Below are 21,976 nucleotides of genomic sequence, written 5' to 3' on the forward strand. Positions count from 1 at the left end.
TATACAGTGAACTTGGAATTGTTTGAGTTTAAAGGTAAGAACAGTCAAATCCTCTTCGGTCAAGCAGAAGGACAGAAGGCAACTAACAACTATAAAGTGTCTTTTTCCATCTCTTCCATCAGAACATAGTCTGTATTCCACTATTTAGAGCTACAAGCCCTTCCCCGTGGCTTAAATTTGTCTCCTCGGATAATTTGCCTAGCAAGAGGGTATTCATTTCCAGGGGTATCTTTTCATGGAAATCGAAACCTTTTTAAGTCAAACTTAGCAACAATATTGAAATGTTACTTTCCTTTGGGTTACCTGTCCAAGCATCCAACAGTGCTCCGCGGATGGTGAGATCCAATAATCATTGTCATTAAACTTCTGGTTACAACCAAATTAAAAACAACCTCTGCACAAAATCAAGTTGAGAAAGGGAAACTTGTCTGCTTCGCACATTTGCTTTTGATGTTGTTACATAGGAGGTACTGAAAGCTCTTTCTGCAAAAAGGTCACATATCAGTTTTCCATCACAGAGTCAATGAACTGTTGTTTGCAAAATACACATTATACAATATGTTAGCAATTCATTAAGATGCAAATTAGGCTATAGTTCTCCACTTTCCATGATTTATTTCAAAGATACAAAATTTGCAGCAGTACTGGATAGAAAGGATCAAGCTTTCCCTCTTCCATTTACTCAAATAACCTAACCAGTTATTCTCCTTTATTTGTCCCATGATTTCAAAGATTACAAGTTTGCCTCACACAATAATAGGAAATATTCATGGAAAACGATCATAGGAGCACAAACATTAAATCCCACCTTTCATAGATGAAACATGAAAGATATGTTCCTTTTGTCAATGGTACAAAAATTTATACCATTTCTTGACAATACATAAGTTTTCTAATTCTGCAAGGAAAATAAAGGCCACATTGAGCCAGGCACCAGATTGTGGTATGAAATTCATTTATTTTCCTGTAATTTTCACCAGTCTATAATAAATATCAAGTCTGGTTCACCCACCTACAGGGTTGAAGCTCAACTGCTCAGGCAATTATTTACCTTATTTAGTTGTCTCAGACAAGAATGGGAGGTGTTCATGGAAAATGATCATAAAGAACACAAGATACAAACATTAAAATGCAACCTTTCCTAGAAGCTAATATTCCTTTTTTCTGTGATACAAAAAATTATACCATTCCTTGGCAATGGATAGGCTTTTTTCCAAAGGAAATAAACGCAACACTGAGCCAGGCTCTAGATTTGTTAGGAAATTCATTTGATTTCCTGCATTTTTCACCATTGTTTAATAAGAAGTCTGGTTCACCCATCTACAGAGCTGAAGCTGAACTGCTGGTAGAAACAAATGGCACATGTAAAACCTGTGCCCAGAACATTAAAAATCTTCTTACCGAACTTATTGATTAGTATCATTAAGGATCACCTGAGTTGTCAGAAAAGCATATGAAATTCCAAACCAAACAACTTAAAAATGGAGGCGTGCGTAGCCCTCGCCAGTGGCATTGCTCTTATTGTCTGATCAGTGCTTTAAACACCACCAAAATTGTTTCCAAGGAGCTGCTAATTACTATCACAAAGCATATTAGTGAAATGCTTTGTGCAGATCATGCACCCAACTCCTTCTGAAAAACTTACAATCAAACATTTGTTGTTCCTTAAAAATTTGTAAACTAACTTTATATCTGGGGCTGACAGTCTAGATAAATTAAAAAAAAAATTCACTTTTCCTCCTTTCTAGTGACATAGGCCATCTAGTTCTCATGATCCTAATCATACAAATTCAATTGACGGGAACTCGCTGATGTGAATACTGAATAGGTTCTTAAGAATCAGTAGATGAAAGGAATCATTACCCATATTTTTCAAGAATGAAAAGTTTCAACCCACAATCTGATGTTGTACATGAATTGAAAAGGACGCCCAGCGCTTTCCATTTTCCAATAGTAAGAACCAAAATTCCACAGCCTCGTTGAGGGTAGGTCTTCTTAGATGAATCAGAAAAAATAGAGCCCATGGAATAGTAATAATTTTCATGAGTCAAATGAATAAATAGAAGAGTAGAATATGGGTGCTTGCATTCAGTCTTATTCAAATAATGTCAACTACGACAACAGAATTATAGATTTCTAGTAGTAATAGAATAGTACTAGCAGTGTATAAATGAATTAAAAGAGGAGTGAGCAGAGAAGCTGTTGACCTGATGGGCGCCGTTAAAGCTTTGTTTAATTAGCCTTGAAAACCTTCCTTAACTCAGCCTCTTAATGGGCTTAGTAGAGAAGAAGCAAATTTATGCCATCAGGTTCTATTTTCTCATGGTTTATTAGACTTGTCTGGTTATCGAGAAGGAAAATTTTGAAAAAAGAAACAAAAAGTTGCGGAAGTCACAGTGTGTGGACATTAGTTTTGCCTCTGGAACAGTCGGATCTATCATCACAGATTCACAGATATTGAACTTCATTTTGCTTCATTTTTTCAAAATGGATGAGGCCTATGGCCCCATGGCGCCTAAGTTGCAAAGCAACAACCATGTGCAACGGGCTTGGCAATAATACGATGGGCCACCGTCGATTATCAGCAAGGGGGTTTAGTTACCACTGACCATTTTCATATTTGACTATTAAGCAATATAACGCTTGTACCACAGAATGATATTGAACTCCAAATCCAAGGTGTTCGTGTTTGCCCTTTCATAATTTAAACATCTTAGTCACACGTTTACAGATGGATATGGACATATTACTTACTACCTTGTTTTTTAGCCAAGCATTAGAGGTACTTCAATCAGACTTTGATCACAATTCAGAATTACAGTTCAGAATAGAAGAGTCGACTTTCAACTAGAATTAAATCCTACGGTATGAATGATTGAGAGAGAGAGAGAAAGAGAGAGATGATGTTAATGATCATTCACATGAACGAGTGAAAATGAAGACAACATAAATACGAATAGGAAATATAAAGTGACCAATGATGATACAGGATGGACCAGGAAAGGCTACATGACCTAAAAATGGGCGAAGGGCTATAAATTTTTAGCAATGAGAATGCATAGGCACAATGAATAGCTCAATCTCAAAATTAGTCAAATAATATCCCAAAAATAAGAGAAAAATAAAAGGAACAGAAACGCTAGAAAATTTGAGGAGCAAAGGAATAACACTATCAATCTAGTATCACTAACTCATCCATCAGAAAGCAAAGAAAATAATTCAACCCAAGGCCTGTCTTTCACTCATGGATAAATTACCTTCTCATCACAATCAACTTCTAAATTCAAAGACCAAAAGGTCTAGAAAGTAAAAGATCATATGTGAGCGAAAGTTTAAACTGTAACAAGATAACAAATACCAAACTTCGAAAAATTTTGACGACTAAGCATGTTACATTTTTTTCCATGAAAGAACAAACTCACAAAACAAACTCTGCTAAGAGGACACAGATTTCAACTTCTTTGTGCGTTTGACAAGAGGGTACATGCTCTTTATTACCTTTCGGGCCTTCTTCACAGATTTAGCTTTCTTTACCTTCTTAGTCAAAGGAGGCACTTCAGTTATGGGACCTGGAGGTATCCCTTTCTTAAGTGCACTTCCTCTAGGAGTAACGGAGGGCGGTAATCTCAAACTCTGGGGAGGTAAAGGGCTGTGAGGCTTCCAAACCAAGTTGTTTTTCATTGAGAATCTTACCCTCTTTGTGCTCTTCTCACCAGTTTTTGCCGTTCCGCCACCTTCACCATCCCCTTGATTGGTTAGCTCCCCATTCTGAGATTTTTGCCCATCCACACTCTTTACTCTCTTTCTCTTCTTGGAGACAGCACCATTAACTTTTGGCAAATCACAGGCACTTGCAACATCACCATCCAAGCCCACTTCTGCAGCAACCTTCTCAAACTGCAGCTGAAGGTTCGAAATCACTGATTCAGTAAAGGTTATCGAATGCCCATCACCATTCTGCTCAATACTAGAATTGGCACTTTCTGCAGGTACCATAACATCATTCTCCTGATCTGCAGGGCTACATTCAGCATTCTTGCACTTCTTAGTCTTTTTACCACTGCCCCGAGTTGCCTTTTTGGCCTTCTTGCTCTTCTTCAATGCCTTCTTGGCAGAACCATTAGCATTAACTTCAGCCGGCTCTGAAACACCATCAGAATCATCCACTTCCATCTCACTAGCAATAGGTATCAATTCTGGCACCTCATCTTCTTCACCTCCTTCATTAGGCTCAGGAATCGAAACATCAATACCCCACAGCGTCAAATCCTTCTCCAACTTCAAGAATTCCTCATGTAACCCTAACACCACCTTCCTATTTCCCTGACAGCAATCTGCTGAAGAACCCAATTCGTAAAACTTTGCAGAGAATCCCATCAGCAAACTAATAGTCCCCAACACAACCAAGTCTTCACCTTCATCGACCTCATCCCCGGACCTCTTAAGTTCTAAGAATCTCCTCCCCATTTTAACAAACACATCAAACACATTACTTCTAATCTTTCCAACCAAAACCTTATCACCAACTTTCCCCATAATTCCAACAAATGGTTCCAACAAAACCTCAACGACCTCTTTCTTTACCGGAAGAAACGGCCTAATTTCTTCGAGAAAAATTGAAGCAATGTGATAATTAACACCATTCCCTTGAAACTTATCATCAGCTAAAAAGGTTCCATCAACTAAAACCCTAATCGAACGACGCGTAAAATCCAAATCCCACGACCATTTCTTCAACATAACAAAAAAGCAATTCAAAAACCTACGAATTAAGAGGTAAAACTTATCTAACCTTAGCTTGTCAATCCCAGTCCACTCGCGACGCATAGTAAGAAGAAAAACAGAAAAATATTGGAGAGATAGACCGGGTTCGAGCTTCGGAAGAACCGAGGAAAGCTTTTCAACGAGATCGGACTGAGCGGGGAGCTTGTCAGCATGCCAAACGCAATAGAAGAGACCTTTCCAGAGTCTCTTCATCTCCTCATCGGAGACTTCGGCCTGTGAAGGAAGCCACGTGTGGAGGAGAGACCGTACGGCTCTGTCTCGGGTCGACTTGTCGCATGCAGCTAGTTGCTTTATCAGCGTCGGGCCTTCTCCGGCTCCGGATCCGGCCATGTTCACCCGGTTCAATTAAGAATTACAAGAGATTAAAAAAATGGATTTAAAGAAAAAGAAATTGCGTGAAATTATTAAGAAATTAATAGGAGAGGAAGTCGTCGGAGTTGGAGGTTTCGTTCTCTTCAAGGTGTTAAAGAGGAGCAGAGCTGTCGAGCGTGGAGGTAAATAAAAAAAACCCTAGGGGTAGTTTTGGAAAAGAAAACCTAAAGGCTAAACGTGGGAAATGGGAAAGAAGAAGAAGGGGAAACGACTTGTGGCCTTTTCTGTTGCGTTGGGGGAGATTATCCGGATCCTCTCCGGGTTATTAATGGTTCATTCGGGTATTTTAAAAATCTATTTCAGCCCAATCTAAGCAGGCCTTTAATGGACGTAGCCCATAACCTTTGTAATAATGCCTCTCTTTCTTAAGCCATCGGCCCATTGTTTCCAGTATTAAAAAATGGGCTACTCAAATTCAGTTTACTACACAATTGTTTATATTTGCTTTAAAACTTAATTAATTCGGTGAAAGTATATTCATTTGGTCCCAACACTACAAATCTTGGTTGTTTACCAAATACAAACATACTATTACTAATAATTCCATTTTTCTTTCATATGGCTGCCACATTATCATCTTATATTTTGTACGCTAAATCAGACATCAGCTCCTGTACTAGTATGTATAAGACGATTGCTTGTGGTATTTGTATTTTATGGTGATCAACCCTCTCCAAATTTCTTAATTTTCTATAAGCAAAGAATATATTATAAGTTGAAAATTCATTTTGGGTATTAGAAGTACATAATAATTGGATGACAACATGTTCGGTTTACAGATGAAGTAATTGGATGGTGACATGATAATGAAAACCTGAGGTTTAATAATTTTAAGAAGGAAAAAAGATCATGTGTATTTTTTTATTGTCATATGTTTTGAAATCCCAAGTCATAACCCACTTTTAAAACATCTTCAAAACCTGCAAGGTAGTTCAAAAAAATTGTTAACATTTTTCCTTTGAAAGATGGTATGTATATTTTGGGTTTATGAAAATTGTGTTGGTGTAAAAGGGAGTTTAGATGGAATTTAAGGAATTGGTAAATTTGACTTTAAGATAAGTCTTTTAATGGATTTTTTTTAAAGATTGATTTCACTTCATTATACAAAGAAAAATAATACGAATAGTCTTAGAGATACAATGAAGTTTACGTTTAATTTTGTTTTGCATTTTATAAAAGTAAACCACTAGATACATCTGAATGTTTGCAAAATTGTTCAACCTTAAAATGTATTTTTTGCAGTAAGTAAATTATAAAGAATTTAGATGCTTTTATAGTTGACAAGAACTTAAGTGTTTATGTTAATTTTTAAAATACAATACTATTCTTGTTTTTGATTTTTTTTACTCTTATGTTGTTTTTATTTTGATTTGTCAAAATGGTTGACAATAAATACTTTATATAAATTTGCAAGTGCTTCTTCTTCAATAACATAATTCTTTCATCAAGATATTTTTATTTTAAGAATACTTTTGCGTTTTGCAAAATACAACTTTTAGATAAAAATATTATTTTAATAGTCATTTTATGAAAAAACAATCATTCATTTTATAAGATATAATTTTTAAACTATAATATGACAAGATAACTTTTCATATCACTTTATGAAGGGACAACCACTTATTTCATGAGATATAACTTTTGAGCTTCAACATAAAAAGATAATTTTTCACGTCCAAACTTTTGATTTGTGATATTTTTTCAATTATTTCATAATTTTTAAATTAAGATAACTTTTTATATTAAAAGATAATTTTTTTTATTTAAAAAATACACAAACAAATTGAAATGCTTTAAGTTAATAAATATTTAGATCATAGCATTATATATTTATTGACCAGCTCTAATCAGTGATAAACAAAGGAAATAAGAAATCATTTATGCTAAAGTCAAGCACATTTCTGCCATATGTATTTGCCGGTTTTAAAAGCAAAGAGGACGGAGAGACAGAAAGAGATGGGTGTTAAGATTGCCAAATTTAGTTTTTGTCATTGTCAAAATGGTAGGGAAATTTATGCCAATACCCATCATTATTTTAATCAACGGGCCCCTCCTTGTCAAGGTATGGAACAATGGCTAACCAGATAGGAATTTAGCAACTTACATGCTATAATATATATATATATATTTCATGGGGCAAATATGGAAATCTTAATCAAGATCTTTGTGTTAGTTTCCATATACATAAAATTTAATCTGTATACTAAGAATGGTAAAACCAGAAGTGGCAGTGTTAGAGGAGATGTTGCTGTCAAAGAGATGTTGGTTGCCCCAGCAATCCTTGGGCCAATCGTCTTGATACAGTTCATAGTTGCTCAATCCAAGCCCCTTGCATAGGGCACTAGGCTACAAGATTGTATTGTATATGTGCACGAGGGCGCCAAGAAGTCCCCTGAATTTGGCCATTTCAAGTCTGTTAGATTAGCCTTCTAATAACTTCATTTGCAGCTTTTCTACGTTTCTCCTGACGTAAACCTGTAAGCCGCTAGGCTTCTTTTCTGTAACATAAAAATTTTGTCCACTCTGCTTAATTAGTTTAAAAGCTAACACTCTTTCTAAGGAATATCAGCAGTTGAAAGGCATAAAGCAGACGATCAGCACATATTTAAGGGAGTAGTGCTATACCTAACTTAGTATATCTAGATTCCAGACCAACCCCAACATCAAAAGAAAATGAGTCACAACGAGGTTTACTCCCATGTGAATGTACCCTTTTCATGGGAGCTCAAACCTGGTGTCTCAAAGGTGACACACGAAGAGGGCAGCATTGATTTAAGACATATATCAGTAAATTTACCCCCTCCTCCACGCCTGTCGAAGAGTGCTTGGTTTTGTGTTGATGATTTGCAGGGTGTTCTTCCTCCGTGCCAGCTTCAGCCTCTGCCGAGAAGTGCAGCAACGAAGGGTAATTTCAACAAGCAGGAAGACCCTTTTGTAGCAGCTTATAGGAAATGCGCAGAGTACTCTATCAATGGTCAGTTGGGCACTGATAGCAAAAATGATGCCTGCAGGACTAGGACTATGAGGAACATGTGCACTCTCTCATGTAAGTACTCGTGCACTGTCAGCAGTGAAAACGAGGTAAGAGTGTCTCAGTGCTCGAAGGAAAAGCCCAAGGAAGAACGGAAAGAAAAAGACAGGGGCGATGCAAAATTCATTGGACAAAGCGATGTCAAACGCAACCAGGAAAAGCTAAATTGGTCGTGCCTTGTGTGTGTGAATGAATCAGTAAGGCCCATGTCAGATGATTGATCGATGCATGCAATTGGTGTAATGCTGTGGGCATTAATTTTTTGAAATATGGATCTGCAATAATCAAATTACCAGTTGAAAGTGTTGTCTGAATTGTACTGGTTTACAATTTTTAAAGCCAATCCAATGTATTTGTCAATTTTTTGTTGCTGTCTGATTGAATTTTAATCTGCCAAAAAGTTACGTTAATCCCACTTGTGAAAAGCAAATTTAAAATTTTCTGGTTGTCCTGCTAGGCTGCTTGTTGTTAGTTCAGCTGATGTGCAGTACATCAGAGTTGGAGACATTGACTGGGTTAAAACTAGGCTCTGACAAACAGCATTAAAGATTAACAAAAACTCTTCCTTTTTTCTTTTCTGCACTAGTTTTCAACTTTCAAATCTGTCTTTAGTCTTCGAGATTGAGCCATAATTGCTCATAAAGGCGGCAAGGAATGTAGAAAAGTCAGTGACCACGGTCAATCTTCCTGGGTTTCTCACTTTTCCTTCCAACTCTTTTTTGTCAACTTGTCAACTTTTCTGTGATGTAGACTCGTAAGACTTGATCCTTCATCCGCAACCTCCCCTGGCTTTTCCTTGCAAGTTCTGTTTACAAGGCTAATCTCCACCTTCTTTTCTTCTCGTTTTACACGCTATGATGCAAGGAAGCTATGCAATCATATATTCACAAATCACCCGCTACAAGAAAACCCCTTGCTATAAAAAGCCTAACCAGATTGTTTCTTATCAGAAAATAGCATTAGAAACAAAAAAATGAATCAGAGCGTGGTTCACTCCCAAGGGAACGTGCCCTTCTCATGGGAGAACAAGCCAGGGGTTTGCAAGCTGACAAGCCAAGAAGGCTCCGAAGAATATTACTTTTTGCAAAAGCTACCGTCACCTCCATATCCACCTGAAAGTGCTAGGATATCGATCCATGACATTAAAATTCCTCCTCCTCCTTGTGCCTTTCAGCATCCTTTCAAAACTTCTTCAAGAAGAGGACTTAGGAAGTCTGATGACCCCTTTTTGGCAGCTTACAAGGAGTGCACCAAGAACACTAGCAAAGGTAAGTTGGCTAAAAGGGATGGCGGGTCTGGTTTGAAGAAGGGCATGTTCAATTGGTCTTGTAAACAATCCTGCAGTGTTAGGAATGATAATTTAGTTAGGATTTCTCAGCTTCCTCTCTCTCGAGACAGTTCAGGTACAAAGAGGTGAGAGAAAAATATAAACTGTTTGTGAACTTTGACAGGTTCAACATCCTGGATTGTTTCCATTGTTTGTCTCTTCTTTATTGTATAAAAAAGCTTGAAATGTATGGCTTACAGAAGATCATCTTCTACTTCCATCTGCTAAATAAACTTGGATTCTTTTTGCTGGAGGCCTGGAGCAAACATGTTGGATTCAAGGTTGATTGTGAGCTACACAAGACCAGGCTAAAGACTCAATGATTGAGAGCTAGCCGGATATTATTTGATCTTCACAAGTCTAGCTGTCCAAGCAATGGCAAGAGGCAAATTGATTAATTTTCTGTCACTCTATAGAATATAATAACATTGAGAAATTTTCTAGCATAGCTACCTTTCAAGAGATATATACTCAATATATATATATATATATAATTGATTAAATAAATTAAATAAACCCATTTAAAGGTTGAAAGCAATAAGCCAAAAGGGAGGTGACTGCACTGTTGAAACCAAGCCCCAACTCCCCAATTCCAAAGATAATTTTGGCAAATCGAACATCCAACCTTAGCAAAATAGAATAAAAGAAATGTTTGCCAAATATCTAATTACTGTAATCAATCAGACAGTTACTTCACATGAAAGAAGAATATCACTTATCTCATATACATCATGAAGCCAATTAGTGTGCTGATTGAATAGCCACTCATCATGATGATTTAAGTATAGGATTACAAGTTTATGATGTATCTCTGTAAATATTTTTTATTTATTATTTGTAGACTCTCTAAGTGTCCAATGACTTAGAATATTATTTTAAATTAATTCAATAAAATTTTTCTTTGTATAAAAAAAAAATTTCTCTACCCAAATTGATCGAGACAATTAGAGATATATTATTGGAACAATAATATTATTTAGATTATATTAATAATGAGATAATTGAAATAACAAAAAACATAAATTGATAATAATTTCTTTGCTGTGCTTGCAATCTCATGTCATAAACTTATCTTGATCTATACATAAAATTTTATTATATTTATATGTAATAATTTTATCATTAAAATGCAAACAATAATTTATTTTATTTTTAAATTTTTTATTACTCCATGATAAGTCTGATTATCAACAAAATTAAAATGAGCAAACTCGAAAGAAACGGTGGGTAATAGGTGGGATTGTCCGGATCCGACCCGGGAACAAAACGGGAGATAAAAAGAAAAATGAAAAATAAAAGCGTTTCCCCATAAAACCAAGATTTTCTCTGCTTACACCTATTCCTCTCTTAAACCCTAGCACCTGGAATTCCGAGACTGAGATCCAAGCTCTCCCACACAATTGTTTGTTTTTCATTTGATATCTGTAAGTAGTTATAATTCTATGTTAACTTCAATGATTTCACCAAGATTGGTGTGGAGTAAATTTCGTTTCATGATATTGTTTGGTATGGATAATTTGGGCATTTAAATTGATTACGTTTGGGAACTCTTGGATGCAGTTTCTATCTTGTTTTTGTTAGTGGGTTCATGTCAATCTTTGCAGATATTTGAGGTGAATTTTGCATATGTGCCGGAATGGCCAACAATTCTCAACCCTCTAGTGCACAGGTAGCATACTTACGTGGTTTGATTCTTGGTTTTATTGCTATAATATAAACACTTTATCAATACTTTCTTTTTTGTAGGGTTTAATCTTAGCTGCTGTTTCCATGTTTTGTCAAAATTTATCAAATTTTATAAATATCCTTTTGAGGCTTTTCCCTCTTTTTTGTTTTTCTTCGAAATAGTTAGAAATAACTTGAATATGGTTACTAGAAGCTCTTACTTTGATAAGATCCTCCGAGTGGCTCTATGGTTTTTGTATCAATGACAAATCGGATGTAGTTTTGCCTAAAGTACATACATATATAATATCCTTCATTCTTGTTTTTATATGAAGGTCTAAGATGTCTAAACTTTTCTGCTATCCTCTTTCTTTCCCAGCCACATTGGCCTCCTGCAGTTGGATCCTTGGGTCCTCAAAGTTATGGTTCTCCTTTATCTTCACAGGTAATTCCTCCTCTTTTTTCATGTTTATGACCATTTTCATCTTCTGACAGAAATTTATTAAATCCATTATGTGTGAAATTTTCCATTGCAGTTCCGACCAGTCGTCCCAATGCAGCAAGGTCAGCACTTTGTTCCAGCTGCTTCCCAACAGTTTCGGCCTGTTGGGCAGGTTCCCTCTTCAAATGTTGGGATGCCAGCTGTTCAAAATCAGCAGATGCAGTTTTCTCAGCCAATGCAGCAGTTTCCACCACGGCCAAATCAACCTGGTCTTTCTGCACCTTCAGCACAGCCTATGCATGTACCATTTGGTCAAACAAACAGGCCACTTACATCTGGATCACCACAGTCACATCAAACTGCTCCCCCTTTGAATAGTCATATGCCAGGCTTAGGGGCCCCTGGAATGCCCCCCTCTTCATCATATAGTGTAAGGCCTTGTGTCTATGTTTCCAGTTTCCATTTTGTTAGTATTGCATAAGTTCAAAGAGTGTCTTCCACTTTCTCTGATGTTTTTACATTTTTCCCAGTATGTGCCATCTTCTTTTGGCCAGCCACAGAACAATGTCAGTGCATCGTCCCAGTTTCAGCCTACATCTCAAGTGCATGCACCTGTTGCTCCTGTGGCTGGACAACCTTGGTTGTCATCTGGAAATCAGAGTGTTTCACTTGCTATACCAATACAGCAGACTGGCCAACAACCTCCACTCATTTCTTCTGCAGATACAGTAAGTGCTTCCTCCCTGAGATATCAGGTATAATGTATATCAAACAGGAATTTTAACTAGGGCATGCCATGTTTAATTTTCATCATTTAGTTCAAATGTTATATGCTCACTATTTAATTGTTGTTGTGCTGGCCAGGAGTAAGTTTAGATGAGAAATCAAATTTTACAGCTAGAACCTGGCCAAGAAGTACAAATTGCTAAGAAAGTTGACCAGTCTTAAGGGAAAGACTCAGTGAGGAAATGAAAAACAAAATATAGACATAAATAACCAAAGAAAATTGAAAAAAAGGAGAGAGCTTTAATTTGTCTTGAACTTGTCCTTTCTTCATCTATTTCCCATGCCCTGATCATTTAGATGACAAATACTTCTATTTCTCTTTTTTCTATAACCTTTATTATGACATAGTGGCATAGAGTGTGAACTTTTCCTAGAAAAATGTATTTCTTTAGAGTTATGGGCTTGATGTATGGCTTTCTAGACTGGCTAAGTTTCTGTTTGGTCTCCTCAACTTCTCTATTGTATTTGGAAAAGAAATTGTGTGAACATTGGACCACCATAAACTGTTTCTGTTTCTGGTCCAATATCAACAACCTCCCTTGCTGTTATTTTTCAGCATTGCAACTTCTATCATCAGTGAAAGGAACTACCTTAATAATCCCTATTTAGAATGTGAGTTATAATGTTAAGTCACTGTCAATAGCATTTTGGAAATTATTTATAATTCCAGAAATTGGTTATTGTGGATAGCATTTTGGAAGCTAGGTTCCACTGTATTTTGTTTTCAATTTCATGTTATCTTGCTGCTGTACCAAATCTTACTGCTTCTGATTTTGCACTTTTTGCATACCAGGCTGCCAATGCTCCTATTCTTACTCCGCCATCAGCTTCTGATTGGCAAGAGCATACATCTGCTGATGGAAGAAGGTAATTTTACATTGTAGCTGCTGCATTGTAATTTTTGCTCATATCTTGCTGTGTTCTTGGGGTTTTAACTTCTATTAGGACTGTTTAAGTTTCATCTTGTGCTTTTATCATTCTATATTGTCATTAATCAGTCTTTGTAGTTAGTTACTTAGACATTTGTTCGTCAAGAATTAGATTTGGTGTTCACTTGTTGTGTCTAACTGATTCTTACATTTCTGCAGATACTATTACAACAAAAAGACGAGGCAATCTAGTTGGGAAAAGCCTCTGGAACTGATGACACCAATAGAGGTGAGGCATATTACTGTCGAGTTGCTGTTTCTGTAGTTAAATGTTCTGTTCCATGATCTGTTAACCTTGAATTTGATGTGACATGCTATTTATACAAATTGTTCCCTTTAATGGATGCTGAAAATTGTAGCCATTCTTTACTTGATCAAAATTGTTTTATGCGAAATCTCCTTTCTTTTGCATGTTTTTGCATTGGTTTGTAGATGTCATGGCAAGTGTGGAGAAATTTAACGACTGCTCTAAATGGTCACTTTGAGGGCGGGCCTTCACTTTCTCAAGGCAGGCAACATTTTGCTATTTACATCTTGTTTATCATGTGGGGATAAATTGTTATGAGGAAATCATGATTAGATATATAGACGTACTTAATCAATGCCTATTAGCAACTGTTTTCAATTTCTTCATCATTTCCTACTCCATAGTTAAGTTTTAGCAGGGTGGTAATATTGTTCCTCCCCCTTAACACAGTTACCTAATCTATTTTTAAACTTCTGTTGCCTATATATATTTCTCTCTTGTTTTTGTTGTCTCTTTGGTAGTCCATGTGTTTTTCTAATCCTATATCTTATTTAGTCGAATGTGGTTTATGCTCGGTACTGTAATGAATTTATAGGTTGATGTAAAGGAATTCTTTATGCTGTTCATTGTGTAGCTCTTTCCTATCTAAACTTCTTTGTTTTTTTACTTATATCTGGTGCTTCTGATTTTATGTGTTACTGGTTACCTTCTTTTTTCTTCTTTATGGTGTTATTTGTTGCAAGATTGTGTTTGTAATGGTTTGTAAAGAGTTCCACAGGTACATTTTGGCCACTGATTTTCAGAGGTATGAAATGCTGGGTCAATGGCTCTTGCTGTATTTATCATTTCGCTTTGCTTCATACTTGTTTCTATCGATTTTTACAAGATTCCTTTGGATTGGAATTTGATGTCAATGTATGTTTTTTGTGTCCTATGGGCCAAGAGGTTAACGAACTGATGAATCCTAGGAAAATATATTTAGGTTTCTTACTTCGCCGATGGAAACATCCTGAAGATATGGCTCAGGCAAAAAGGTTTTACTATTTGTAACCATAAAGTATGATTTAGGTTCACCATTGCACCTGAAGGGAAAGGGATTTTTTTTGTTATTATGAGGGAGATGTGCTTGTACTCATTTTAACGATGTTAAGGGCAAGCAAGTCAAGACTGTAAGATGAATCCTAGCACATTCATGAGGTGAAGAAGAATTTAGAGGTTACTTGTGGGCTAAATTCTCATTAACAGTTGAGATAACTGGTCCTCCCCTTTCTGAGTTTTGACTCGAGTTAGATAATTTTATTATTAGTATTGTTGGTATAGAATTTTGCCATGACAGCTTCTTTTACCTTGACCATTTGCATGCACACATCCCTAGCCAAGTGAATCCCTGCAGTATTGATTCTCACATCCATTAGGTCAGCAAAACTTTTGGCCTGCTTGTGGGCCGAATTCTCACCAATGGCTGAGATGTTTAATGACCATCCCTCCACCTTTTCAGGGTTTTGATTCTTATAAGTGAACCATTTTTTATGTATTAGTGTATCTTTTACGTAGGTAGAATAGCTTCTTTCACTCCACCAGTTGCACATACACCCATCTCTCCCCTTCTGGGAATTTGGTATGAGTTGAAACTGGTATTGGGTCTCTTTCTTGACAAGGTTATGATTTAATTTGCTTTTTTTTTTGTTTTATCTATTTGTTCCATCTTTATATGTTTGGCTGCATCATTAGCAGCTTCATTGTTATTCTTACATTGACTGATAGAATGCCACTCCTTGGTATAATCCTGATGTTTTGTGAATTTTCTTTTTCATTATTTCTTTTACTCTTTGCTTAATCATTCCTTTTCTGTAACAGAGAGCTGATGCGTCCACTGTTTGGAAGGAATTTACAACTCCAGAGGGAAGAAAGTATGTTTGAAATTTGTTGTACCGTTCTCTTTATCGTGTACCTTTTTTCCCACATATTATTTTTTAATATGCTCTAGAATATTTATCATTTTTTGGTCTGTTAAAATTTATTTTCATGATTGATTTGTGATCAGGAGATTGCTTTTGCAGGTATTATTATAACAAGGTTACAAAGCAATCTAAGTGGACAATACCTGAGGAATTGAAGGTTCATCCTTGTGATTTATGATTACTGTTTTGTTACCTGGCATTTTACCTTTCTGACTTCATTTTTTAATGCTTAATTCCAGTTAGCTCGTGAGCAAGCTCAGGTAGTAGCTAGCCAAGGAGCCCCATCAGATACAGGAGTGGCTTCTCAAGCGCCAGTTGCTGGTGCTGTCTCCTCAGCTGAGATGCCTGCTGCAGCTATTCCTGTGAGCTCCAACACTTCGCAGGCTTCAAGCCCAGTATCAGTTACGCCTGTTGCTGCTGTTGCTAATCCTTCCCCTACTTTAGTATCTGGATCAACAGTTGTTCCTGTTTCACAATCTGCTGCAACGAATGCATCTGAGGTTCAATCACCTGCAGTTGCTGTTACCCCCTTACCTGCTGTTTCCTCCGGAGGTTCTACTACTCCTGTTACTTCGGTCAATGCTAACACAACAATGATGTATGGACATGTTCTACTGGTTTCACATTTAATTATTTATTGATTCAGTAACTGTTGAAATTAACTGCTTGTTCTCTATCCTCATTGCAGAAGAAGCTTGGAAAGTACAGCATCTCAAGATTCTGTGCATTTCACAAATGGAGCTTCTGCTCAGGACATTGAGGTATGACTCATTTGTCATTTGTCAAAGGCTGTTTTTATTCTCAGCTCTCTGCTTACCGTTTCTGAGAGGCACAAATTTTATGAATTCTTTCTTTTTGAGGAAAACTTTTGGTTATTGGATTTTCATTGCTGGCTGGTCTATTTGGCAACACGCAGATGCTCCAGTTTTCAAAAATGTTGGCAGTGGGATATATGTTTTATTTGTTGTAATTGATTTTTTTTTTTGTTATTTGTTGTTATTTGCAGGAAGCAAAAAAGGGGATGGCAACGGCTGGAAAGGTTAATGTGACTCCAGTGGAAGAGAAAGTTCCGGATGATGAGCCTTTAGTATATGCAAATAAGCAGGTAGCATTTTAGAAACTTGTCATAACTTTTTATTCTTCTCATTTGACCTTCAGTTTTCGTCTGTCTGTTCCCCTGAGAACTGGGAATGGGAATTTTGATGCCAGTTATGTGTTCAACCGGATCAATATCAGCTCCTTTTATTTATTATGCTTTTGTACTTATTTTTCCTTTGTTCAGGAAGCAAAAAATGCTTTCAAATCCCTCCTTGAATCCGCAAATGTGCAATCTGATTGGACTTGGGAGCAGGTATCCCATCTTGATCTTATTTCCTTCCTGCCACCTTTGATCTTTTGATATATTTATTTCCATTGATATTGAGTTTTTTTTTCAGACAATGAGAGAAATAATTAATGACAAAAGGTATGGTGCTTTGAAGACACTTGGGGAGCGGAAGCAAGCCTTTAATGAGGTAAAATGTTAAACAGAATCTTACAATAGTGGCTTTCTGGTTGGATTTTGTTATGCATGGGATAGAATTCTTTTAACTTTGGATTTCTTCCCTCACCCTCCTGTTGCTGCTTAGTTTATGTTTATCTGTAAATACACGTTTGGAATTATCTGATAACTATATCCATTCTGTTCTGACATATTGATCTTATTAATAGTATTTGGGTCAAAGGAAAAAGCTAGAGGCTGAGGAAAGGCGCATGAGACAGAAGAAAGCTCGGGAGGAATTCACAAAGATGCTTGAAGTATGTTGCATGAGGCTCATATTATCTTCTTTTCTGCCTCCTGTTAATGTTTCTATTTGAGCTGATGCTTTGATTTCTTTCCAGGAGTCCAAGGAACTCACATCATCCATGAGATGGAGGTTGAAATTTCTTTCTATAATATTGACAAAATAGATTTGTGGCCTCGTTTATCTTCAATGTGGAAACTGTAAAATATTCTAACTAAACTTTTTCCCTGTTCAGCAAAGCTCAAAGTTTATTTGAAAATGATGAAAGATTCAAGGCTGTTGAACGAGCCAGAGACCGGGAAGATCTTTTTGAAAATTATATAGTGGAACTTGAGAGAAAGGTAATAGTGTCTGACTTCTTTCGTATTTTGCAGATGTGCACCTTTATGCATACAGTGTGTTAATTTTGTGAGTATACTTATAACTGAACTTTCTCTGTGACAAATAAATGTACCCAAGAGAAAAAAGGGGTAACAGACGAGGAAAGAATGCCTAGGTATTCTTTGTAGGAATAAAGGCCTATGAAATTCCATCTTGTTCCTCATCTTTCCATTTTTCTTAGATAGCTAGTGATATTCTTTCAGCAAGATTAATATTCAAGGTTGGATGTTGTTTCGGTCAAATTTTGCCTTGGAGTAATAGCTTTCAAGCACAAGTTAATTGGCAGTATTACAAACTAAGTTAGTAACATAGTTCGGCTAGAATTTTGTAACTAAACTTATGAAAATCATTGGTTTATCTGTCTGATTTTGAATTCTTTTGACTGTTTTACACATATCTTGGCTATGATATCTTGCTAATCTCTGCCTCAGATTTATTACTCTTTTATTTCCATAAAACGGTCTAGACAGGTCAGATGTTAAATAATGATTCATGTGCGCAAATATGTCTTTTCTGGTTTGGATATATGTTGTACCTGCCTTATCGATTAAGATAATTTATGGCTAAGTGGAAATTTTTTGAGGATGTGCACAAAATGGTCAGAAATGCATGTCTTTTGCCAGCACAATAGTGGTCTCTACTATATTCACTGGCAACTACCCCAAGCAAAAAATTATATGCCAGTTAAAATTGGTATTTTTACTTTCTAGTTTTTGTTGTTTAATGCAGGAAAGGGAAAATGCTGCAGAGGAAAAAAGGCGGAATATAGCAGAATACAGGAAATTTCTGGAATCCTGTGATTTTATTAAGGTACAACATTTACAAAAGAGGATTGTAATTTGTTTTCTCTGTAAAGATTTTAGCATGGCTTTTTTACCCAAACTTTTTCTTTAAATCTGCAGGCAAACAGCCAGTGGCGGAAAGTTCAAGACCGCTTAGAGGATGATGAAAGATGCTCACGTCTTGAAAAAATTGATCGCTTGGTCATGTTCCAGGACTACATTCATGACTTGGAGAAGGAAGAAGAGGAAAAAAAGAAGATGCAAAAGGTGGAGGTACTTTTTAACATCATTAGTTCACTTCTAATCTGTGTTCTTAATTTTGTTTTCTTGGTCAAAACTTAGGAACAATTGAGACGTGCCGAGCGCAAAAACCGTGACGCATTCCGTAAGCTTATGGACGAACATGTTGTTGATGGCACTCTTACGGCTAAAACTTACTGGCGGGATTATTGTTTGAAGGTAATTCATATATTGTTATTTGTTTTACGGTAAGAGTGGCTTAAATCAAGGTGTGTTTTGTCTTTTTCAGAACTAGATTTTTTGCTTAGTCTTTTTGTTTTGATTCCTAGGTGAAAGATCTGCCCCCATATCTTGCTGTTGCATCAAACACATCTGGTTCAACACCAAAAGATTTGTTTGAGGATGTTGTTGAAGAATTAGAAAAACAGGTTTGTGCCTCAAATCTGTTCTCTGCAAGATTTGATGTGTATTTTTTTTTTGTTGCATTATTCTTCGCTCCAGCAGAGAACAAATGATTTTCATACGTTTTTTATGGTTTCTTTTTTACATGAATAGTATCAGCAAGACAAAACCCATATTAAAGATGCAATGAAGTCAGGGAAGGTAAGATACTAGATTTATCTTGGAAGGTCTTTGTAAGTGCTTTCTCATTATTGAACCCCTCCTTGGCCTCCTTCCAGATTTCCATGGTTTCCACATGGACAGTTGAAGACTTCAAAGCTGCTATTTCAGAAGATGTTGGTTCCTTGCCAATATCAGATATAAACTTAAAGGTACTTCTGTTGCAATACATGTTTTCAACATCAACAAAAAAAGAAAAAGAGGAAAAAAATGGAAAAAGTTAAGCTCTGGTAAAAAATGAAAAAAGTTAAGCACTAATCTCGTGATTGAATATTGATAAGTTTATTCTGTACTCATTCTCAGCTTGTGTATGAGGAGTTACTCAAGAGCGCCAAGGAGAAGGAGGAGAAAGAGGCTAAGAAACGTCAGCGTCTAGCAGATGACTTCACTAAGCTATTACATACATATAAGGTGTGTTATATTGTTTTATAGACAAACGGGGACTATACTTTTTGTGCACTTGTTTAAAGAATTTCCCATGAGCATCTTGTTTAACTTTTGGTTGTTGTGCTGCTTCATAGGAGATAACTGCATCCTCTGATTGGGAGGATTCCAGACCACTTTTTGAAGAAAGCCAAGAATACAGGTATTGCGTTTTTTTTTTTTTTTTGCAATTATGATGAACAACCATTTGGAGCTACTTGCTGGGTATTTATCATTCGTAAACATCTCAGTCCTAAGATCATTTCCTCCCCTTGGTGGCTTCCTGCCATGCACTTTTATTAGATCAATTGCGGAAGAGAGTTTAAGGAGAGAGATCTTCGAGGAATACATTGCATACTTACAGGAAAAAGCTAAAGAAAAGGAGCGCAAGCGTGAGGAGGAAAAGGTATGTGAATTTTTAGCTATGATGTCCAAGTAGTTGGTGGTTAAAAATCCCATATATTCATGAAATACTTTGATATATTTATGATGGACTTGAACATTATCAGAAGGGTGTGAAAGAATATGAGCACTTGTACATTTTATATTTTTTGAGCTTCCCCTTGCTTTTTCCTAAAGTATGGTATGCATTTTATACTGTATAAGAACATGTGTTTCTTCCAACATCTAAAGATGTTTATCTGGTTGGTTTGCAGGCCAAAAAGGAGAAAGAGCGAGAAGAGAAAGAGAAACGAAAGGAGAAGGAGAGAAAGGAGAAGGAAAGAGAACGTGAAAGGGAAAAGGGTAAGGAGCGAACTAAAAAAGATGAAACAGATAGTGAGAATTTAGATATATCTGACAGTCATGGCCATAAAGAGGACAAGAAAAAGGAAAAAGAAAAAGATAGGAAACACCGCAAACGACATCAAAGTGGTGGTGATGATGGGAGTTCCGATAAGGATGATAGGGAGGAGTCTAAGAAGTCTCGCAGACACGGCAGTGACCGTAAGAAATCAAGAAAGGTATAATCTTATCTATTCATCATATATTGTTCATCTATCCAACAATTTTTAATGTTCTCCAAATATTTTCTTGGCAGCATGCGCACTCACCTGAATCTGACAATGAAAGCCGGCATAAAAAGCACAAGAGAGATCACCGCGATGGATCGCGTAGAAACAGTGGTTATGAGGAGCTGGAAGATGGTGAAGTTGGTGAGGACGGTGAAATTCAGTAGTTTCTTACTGATGCAAAAATTCAAAGAAACCGATTGGGGGATTAACTACCTAAGATTTCATCGTTGCATTTTGTATCCTATAAGCTCAATCGTAAATGTCTATAGATTTTTAGGGGTTTTAGATCATTTAGGCACATACCTTAAACTAATTATTTTGCTTATTTTCCTAGTACGAGAGTTTAGGGTTGTCCTGTATTCTACGTTTGTATTAGCGTTTAGAATCCTAGGTTGGTGGGGGGTTTTGGTTTTAGTATTTGAAGTCTAAAGTATTTGGTAAAGTCTTTCTTCAGAGTTGCAGTTCCAGTTTTTTGGCTAACAAATTGGTGGGGCCACAATTGCAAGAATTACATCCATCACTTAATAGCTGTAACACATGTAACTGGTTGACGGTATCTTTTGAAGTAAGTTTGTAAGTTTCGGCTCATTTTTAGAGATTTACAACGGGGCAATGATGGGAGGCTGCTGCCTCCTTTGATATCCCATAACTATTTTTTTTTTTATGTATTTATTATATGAGTTTAAGGGAAGCTTTATTTTTACGTCCATAATTAGTATCTCATTTTAAATTCAATTTTGTGCTGACACTACTTCTCAAAAAATCCAAGGGCAGTATTATTTTTGATACTAAAAACATATTATAAGATAACTAATAAATTTTATTAAAGTCGAAAATGGACAAATGAATTAGATTTAATTATTTAATTAAAACTGTTTAATGAAAAAATTTGTGCATTAAGTGACAGAAGTATGCTTGATTGGATTGTGGCTAATATGGAACTCATGTGAGGATTAAGTTTTAAGAAAATCATGTAAATCACTATGCTTGTTCTTTTCTAGGTGGTTTGGACGTCAATGTCGGTGGATCCATCAATTTGATAAGCCACAAAGAGTGACTGATCTCTTGTCGTTCAGTCGTTACATGTCTCCCCTGTTAATCCTGGAGGGCATTCCAGTGCCTGTTGTTGCTATGTTTCAAGCTTTTTAGATACCTTACTACCATGGAATTGATAATCTGAACCAGAC

General features: G+C 36.4%; 3 protein-coding genes and 1 long non-coding RNA gene across 5 annotated transcripts; 2 read left to right on the forward strand and 2 right to left on the reverse strand.

Annotated features, from left to right (window-relative positions):
* Positions 1-264: 264 nt before the first annotated feature.
* Positions 265-2,038, reverse strand: LOC148761121 (uncharacterized). Its single transcript, XR_016028053.1, has 2 exons — positions 1,864-2,038; positions 265-483 (listed from the first exon to the last, which is right to left on the reverse strand). It is a non-coding gene; the product is annotated as an uncharacterized LOC148761121 (long non-coding RNA).
* A 1,163-nt stretch (positions 2,039-3,201) lies between these two features.
* On the reverse strand, positions 3,202-5,366 carry LOC18591935 (ribosomal RNA processing-like protein). Its single transcript, XM_018126317.2, has one exon. The coding sequence runs from the start codon at positions 5,113-5,115 to the stop codon at positions 3,436-3,438; it is 1,680 nt and encodes a 559-aa protein (XP_017981806.1). The 5' UTR covers positions 5,116-5,366; the 3' UTR covers positions 3,202-3,435.
* A 3,689-nt stretch (positions 5,367-9,055) lies between these two features.
* Positions 9,056-9,958, forward strand: LOC148761122 (uncharacterized). Its single transcript, XM_088809173.1, has one exon. The coding sequence runs from the start codon at positions 9,162-9,164 to the stop codon at positions 9,603-9,605; it is 444 nt and encodes a 147-aa protein (XP_088665299.1). The 5' UTR covers positions 9,056-9,161; the 3' UTR covers positions 9,606-9,958.
* Positions 9,959-10,782: 824 nt separating this feature from the next.
* PRP40A (pre-mRNA-processing protein 40A) lies at positions 10,783-21,501 on the forward strand. 2 transcript variants are annotated; one of them, XM_007018375.3, is made up of 28 exons: positions 10,783-10,939; positions 11,120-11,184; positions 11,560-11,625; positions 11,717-12,052; positions 12,153-12,350; positions 13,202-13,275; positions 13,497-13,566; positions 15,442-15,494; positions 15,645-15,702; positions 15,785-16,143; positions 16,234-16,306; positions 16,552-16,650; positions 16,828-16,896; positions 16,982-17,059; positions 17,256-17,342; positions 17,427-17,461; positions 17,565-17,670; positions 18,440-18,520; positions 18,613-18,759; positions 18,835-18,951; positions 19,062-19,160; positions 19,288-19,335; positions 19,413-19,505; positions 19,657-19,764; positions 19,875-19,939; positions 20,080-20,182; positions 20,433-20,738; positions 20,816-21,501. In XM_007018375.3, exons 2-28 carry the CDS (start codon positions 11,152-11,154, stop codon positions 20,951-20,953), a joined length of 3,099 nt encoding a protein of 1,032 aa, XP_007018437.2. In that variant the 5' UTR covers positions 10,783-10,939; positions 11,120-11,151; the 3' UTR covers positions 20,954-21,501. The 2 variants fall into 2 exon arrangements, with proteins under 2 accessions (XP_007018437.2, XP_088665254.1); XM_088809128.1 differs by having other exon boundaries at positions 10,818-10,939; positions 11,076-11,184.
* Positions 21,502-21,976: the final 475 nt, after the last annotated feature.

This window comes from Theobroma cacao, chromosome 8 (assembly GCF_053813885.1).
Source record: "Theobroma cacao isolate CCN51 chromosome 8, ASM5381388v1, whole genome shotgun sequence".
NCBI lineage: Eukaryota > Viridiplantae > Streptophyta > Magnoliopsida > Malvales > Malvaceae > Theobroma > Theobroma cacao.

Bases quoted from the DNA above. Each gene is read 5' to 3' on its own strand.
- LOC148761122 (XM_088809173.1), top strand. From the start codon at position 9,162: ATGAATCAGAGCGTGGTTCACTCCCAAGGGAACGTGCCCTTCTCATGG.
- LOC18591935 (XM_018126317.2), bottom strand. From the start codon at position 5,115: ATGGCCGGATCCGGAGCCGGAGAAGGCCCGACGCTGATAAAGCAACTA.
- PRP40A (XM_007018375.3), top strand. From the start codon at position 11,152: ATGGCCAACAATTCTCAACCCTCTAGTGCACAG. The intron at 11,626-11,716 runs GTAATTCCTCCT...TTTCCATTGCAG, and splicing joins GTTCTCCTTTATCTTCACAG to TTCCGACCAGTCGTCCCAAT. The intron at 13,567-15,441 runs GTGAGGCATATT...TTTCTGTAACAG, and splicing joins AACTGATGACACCAATAGAG to AGAGCTGATGCGTCCACTGT.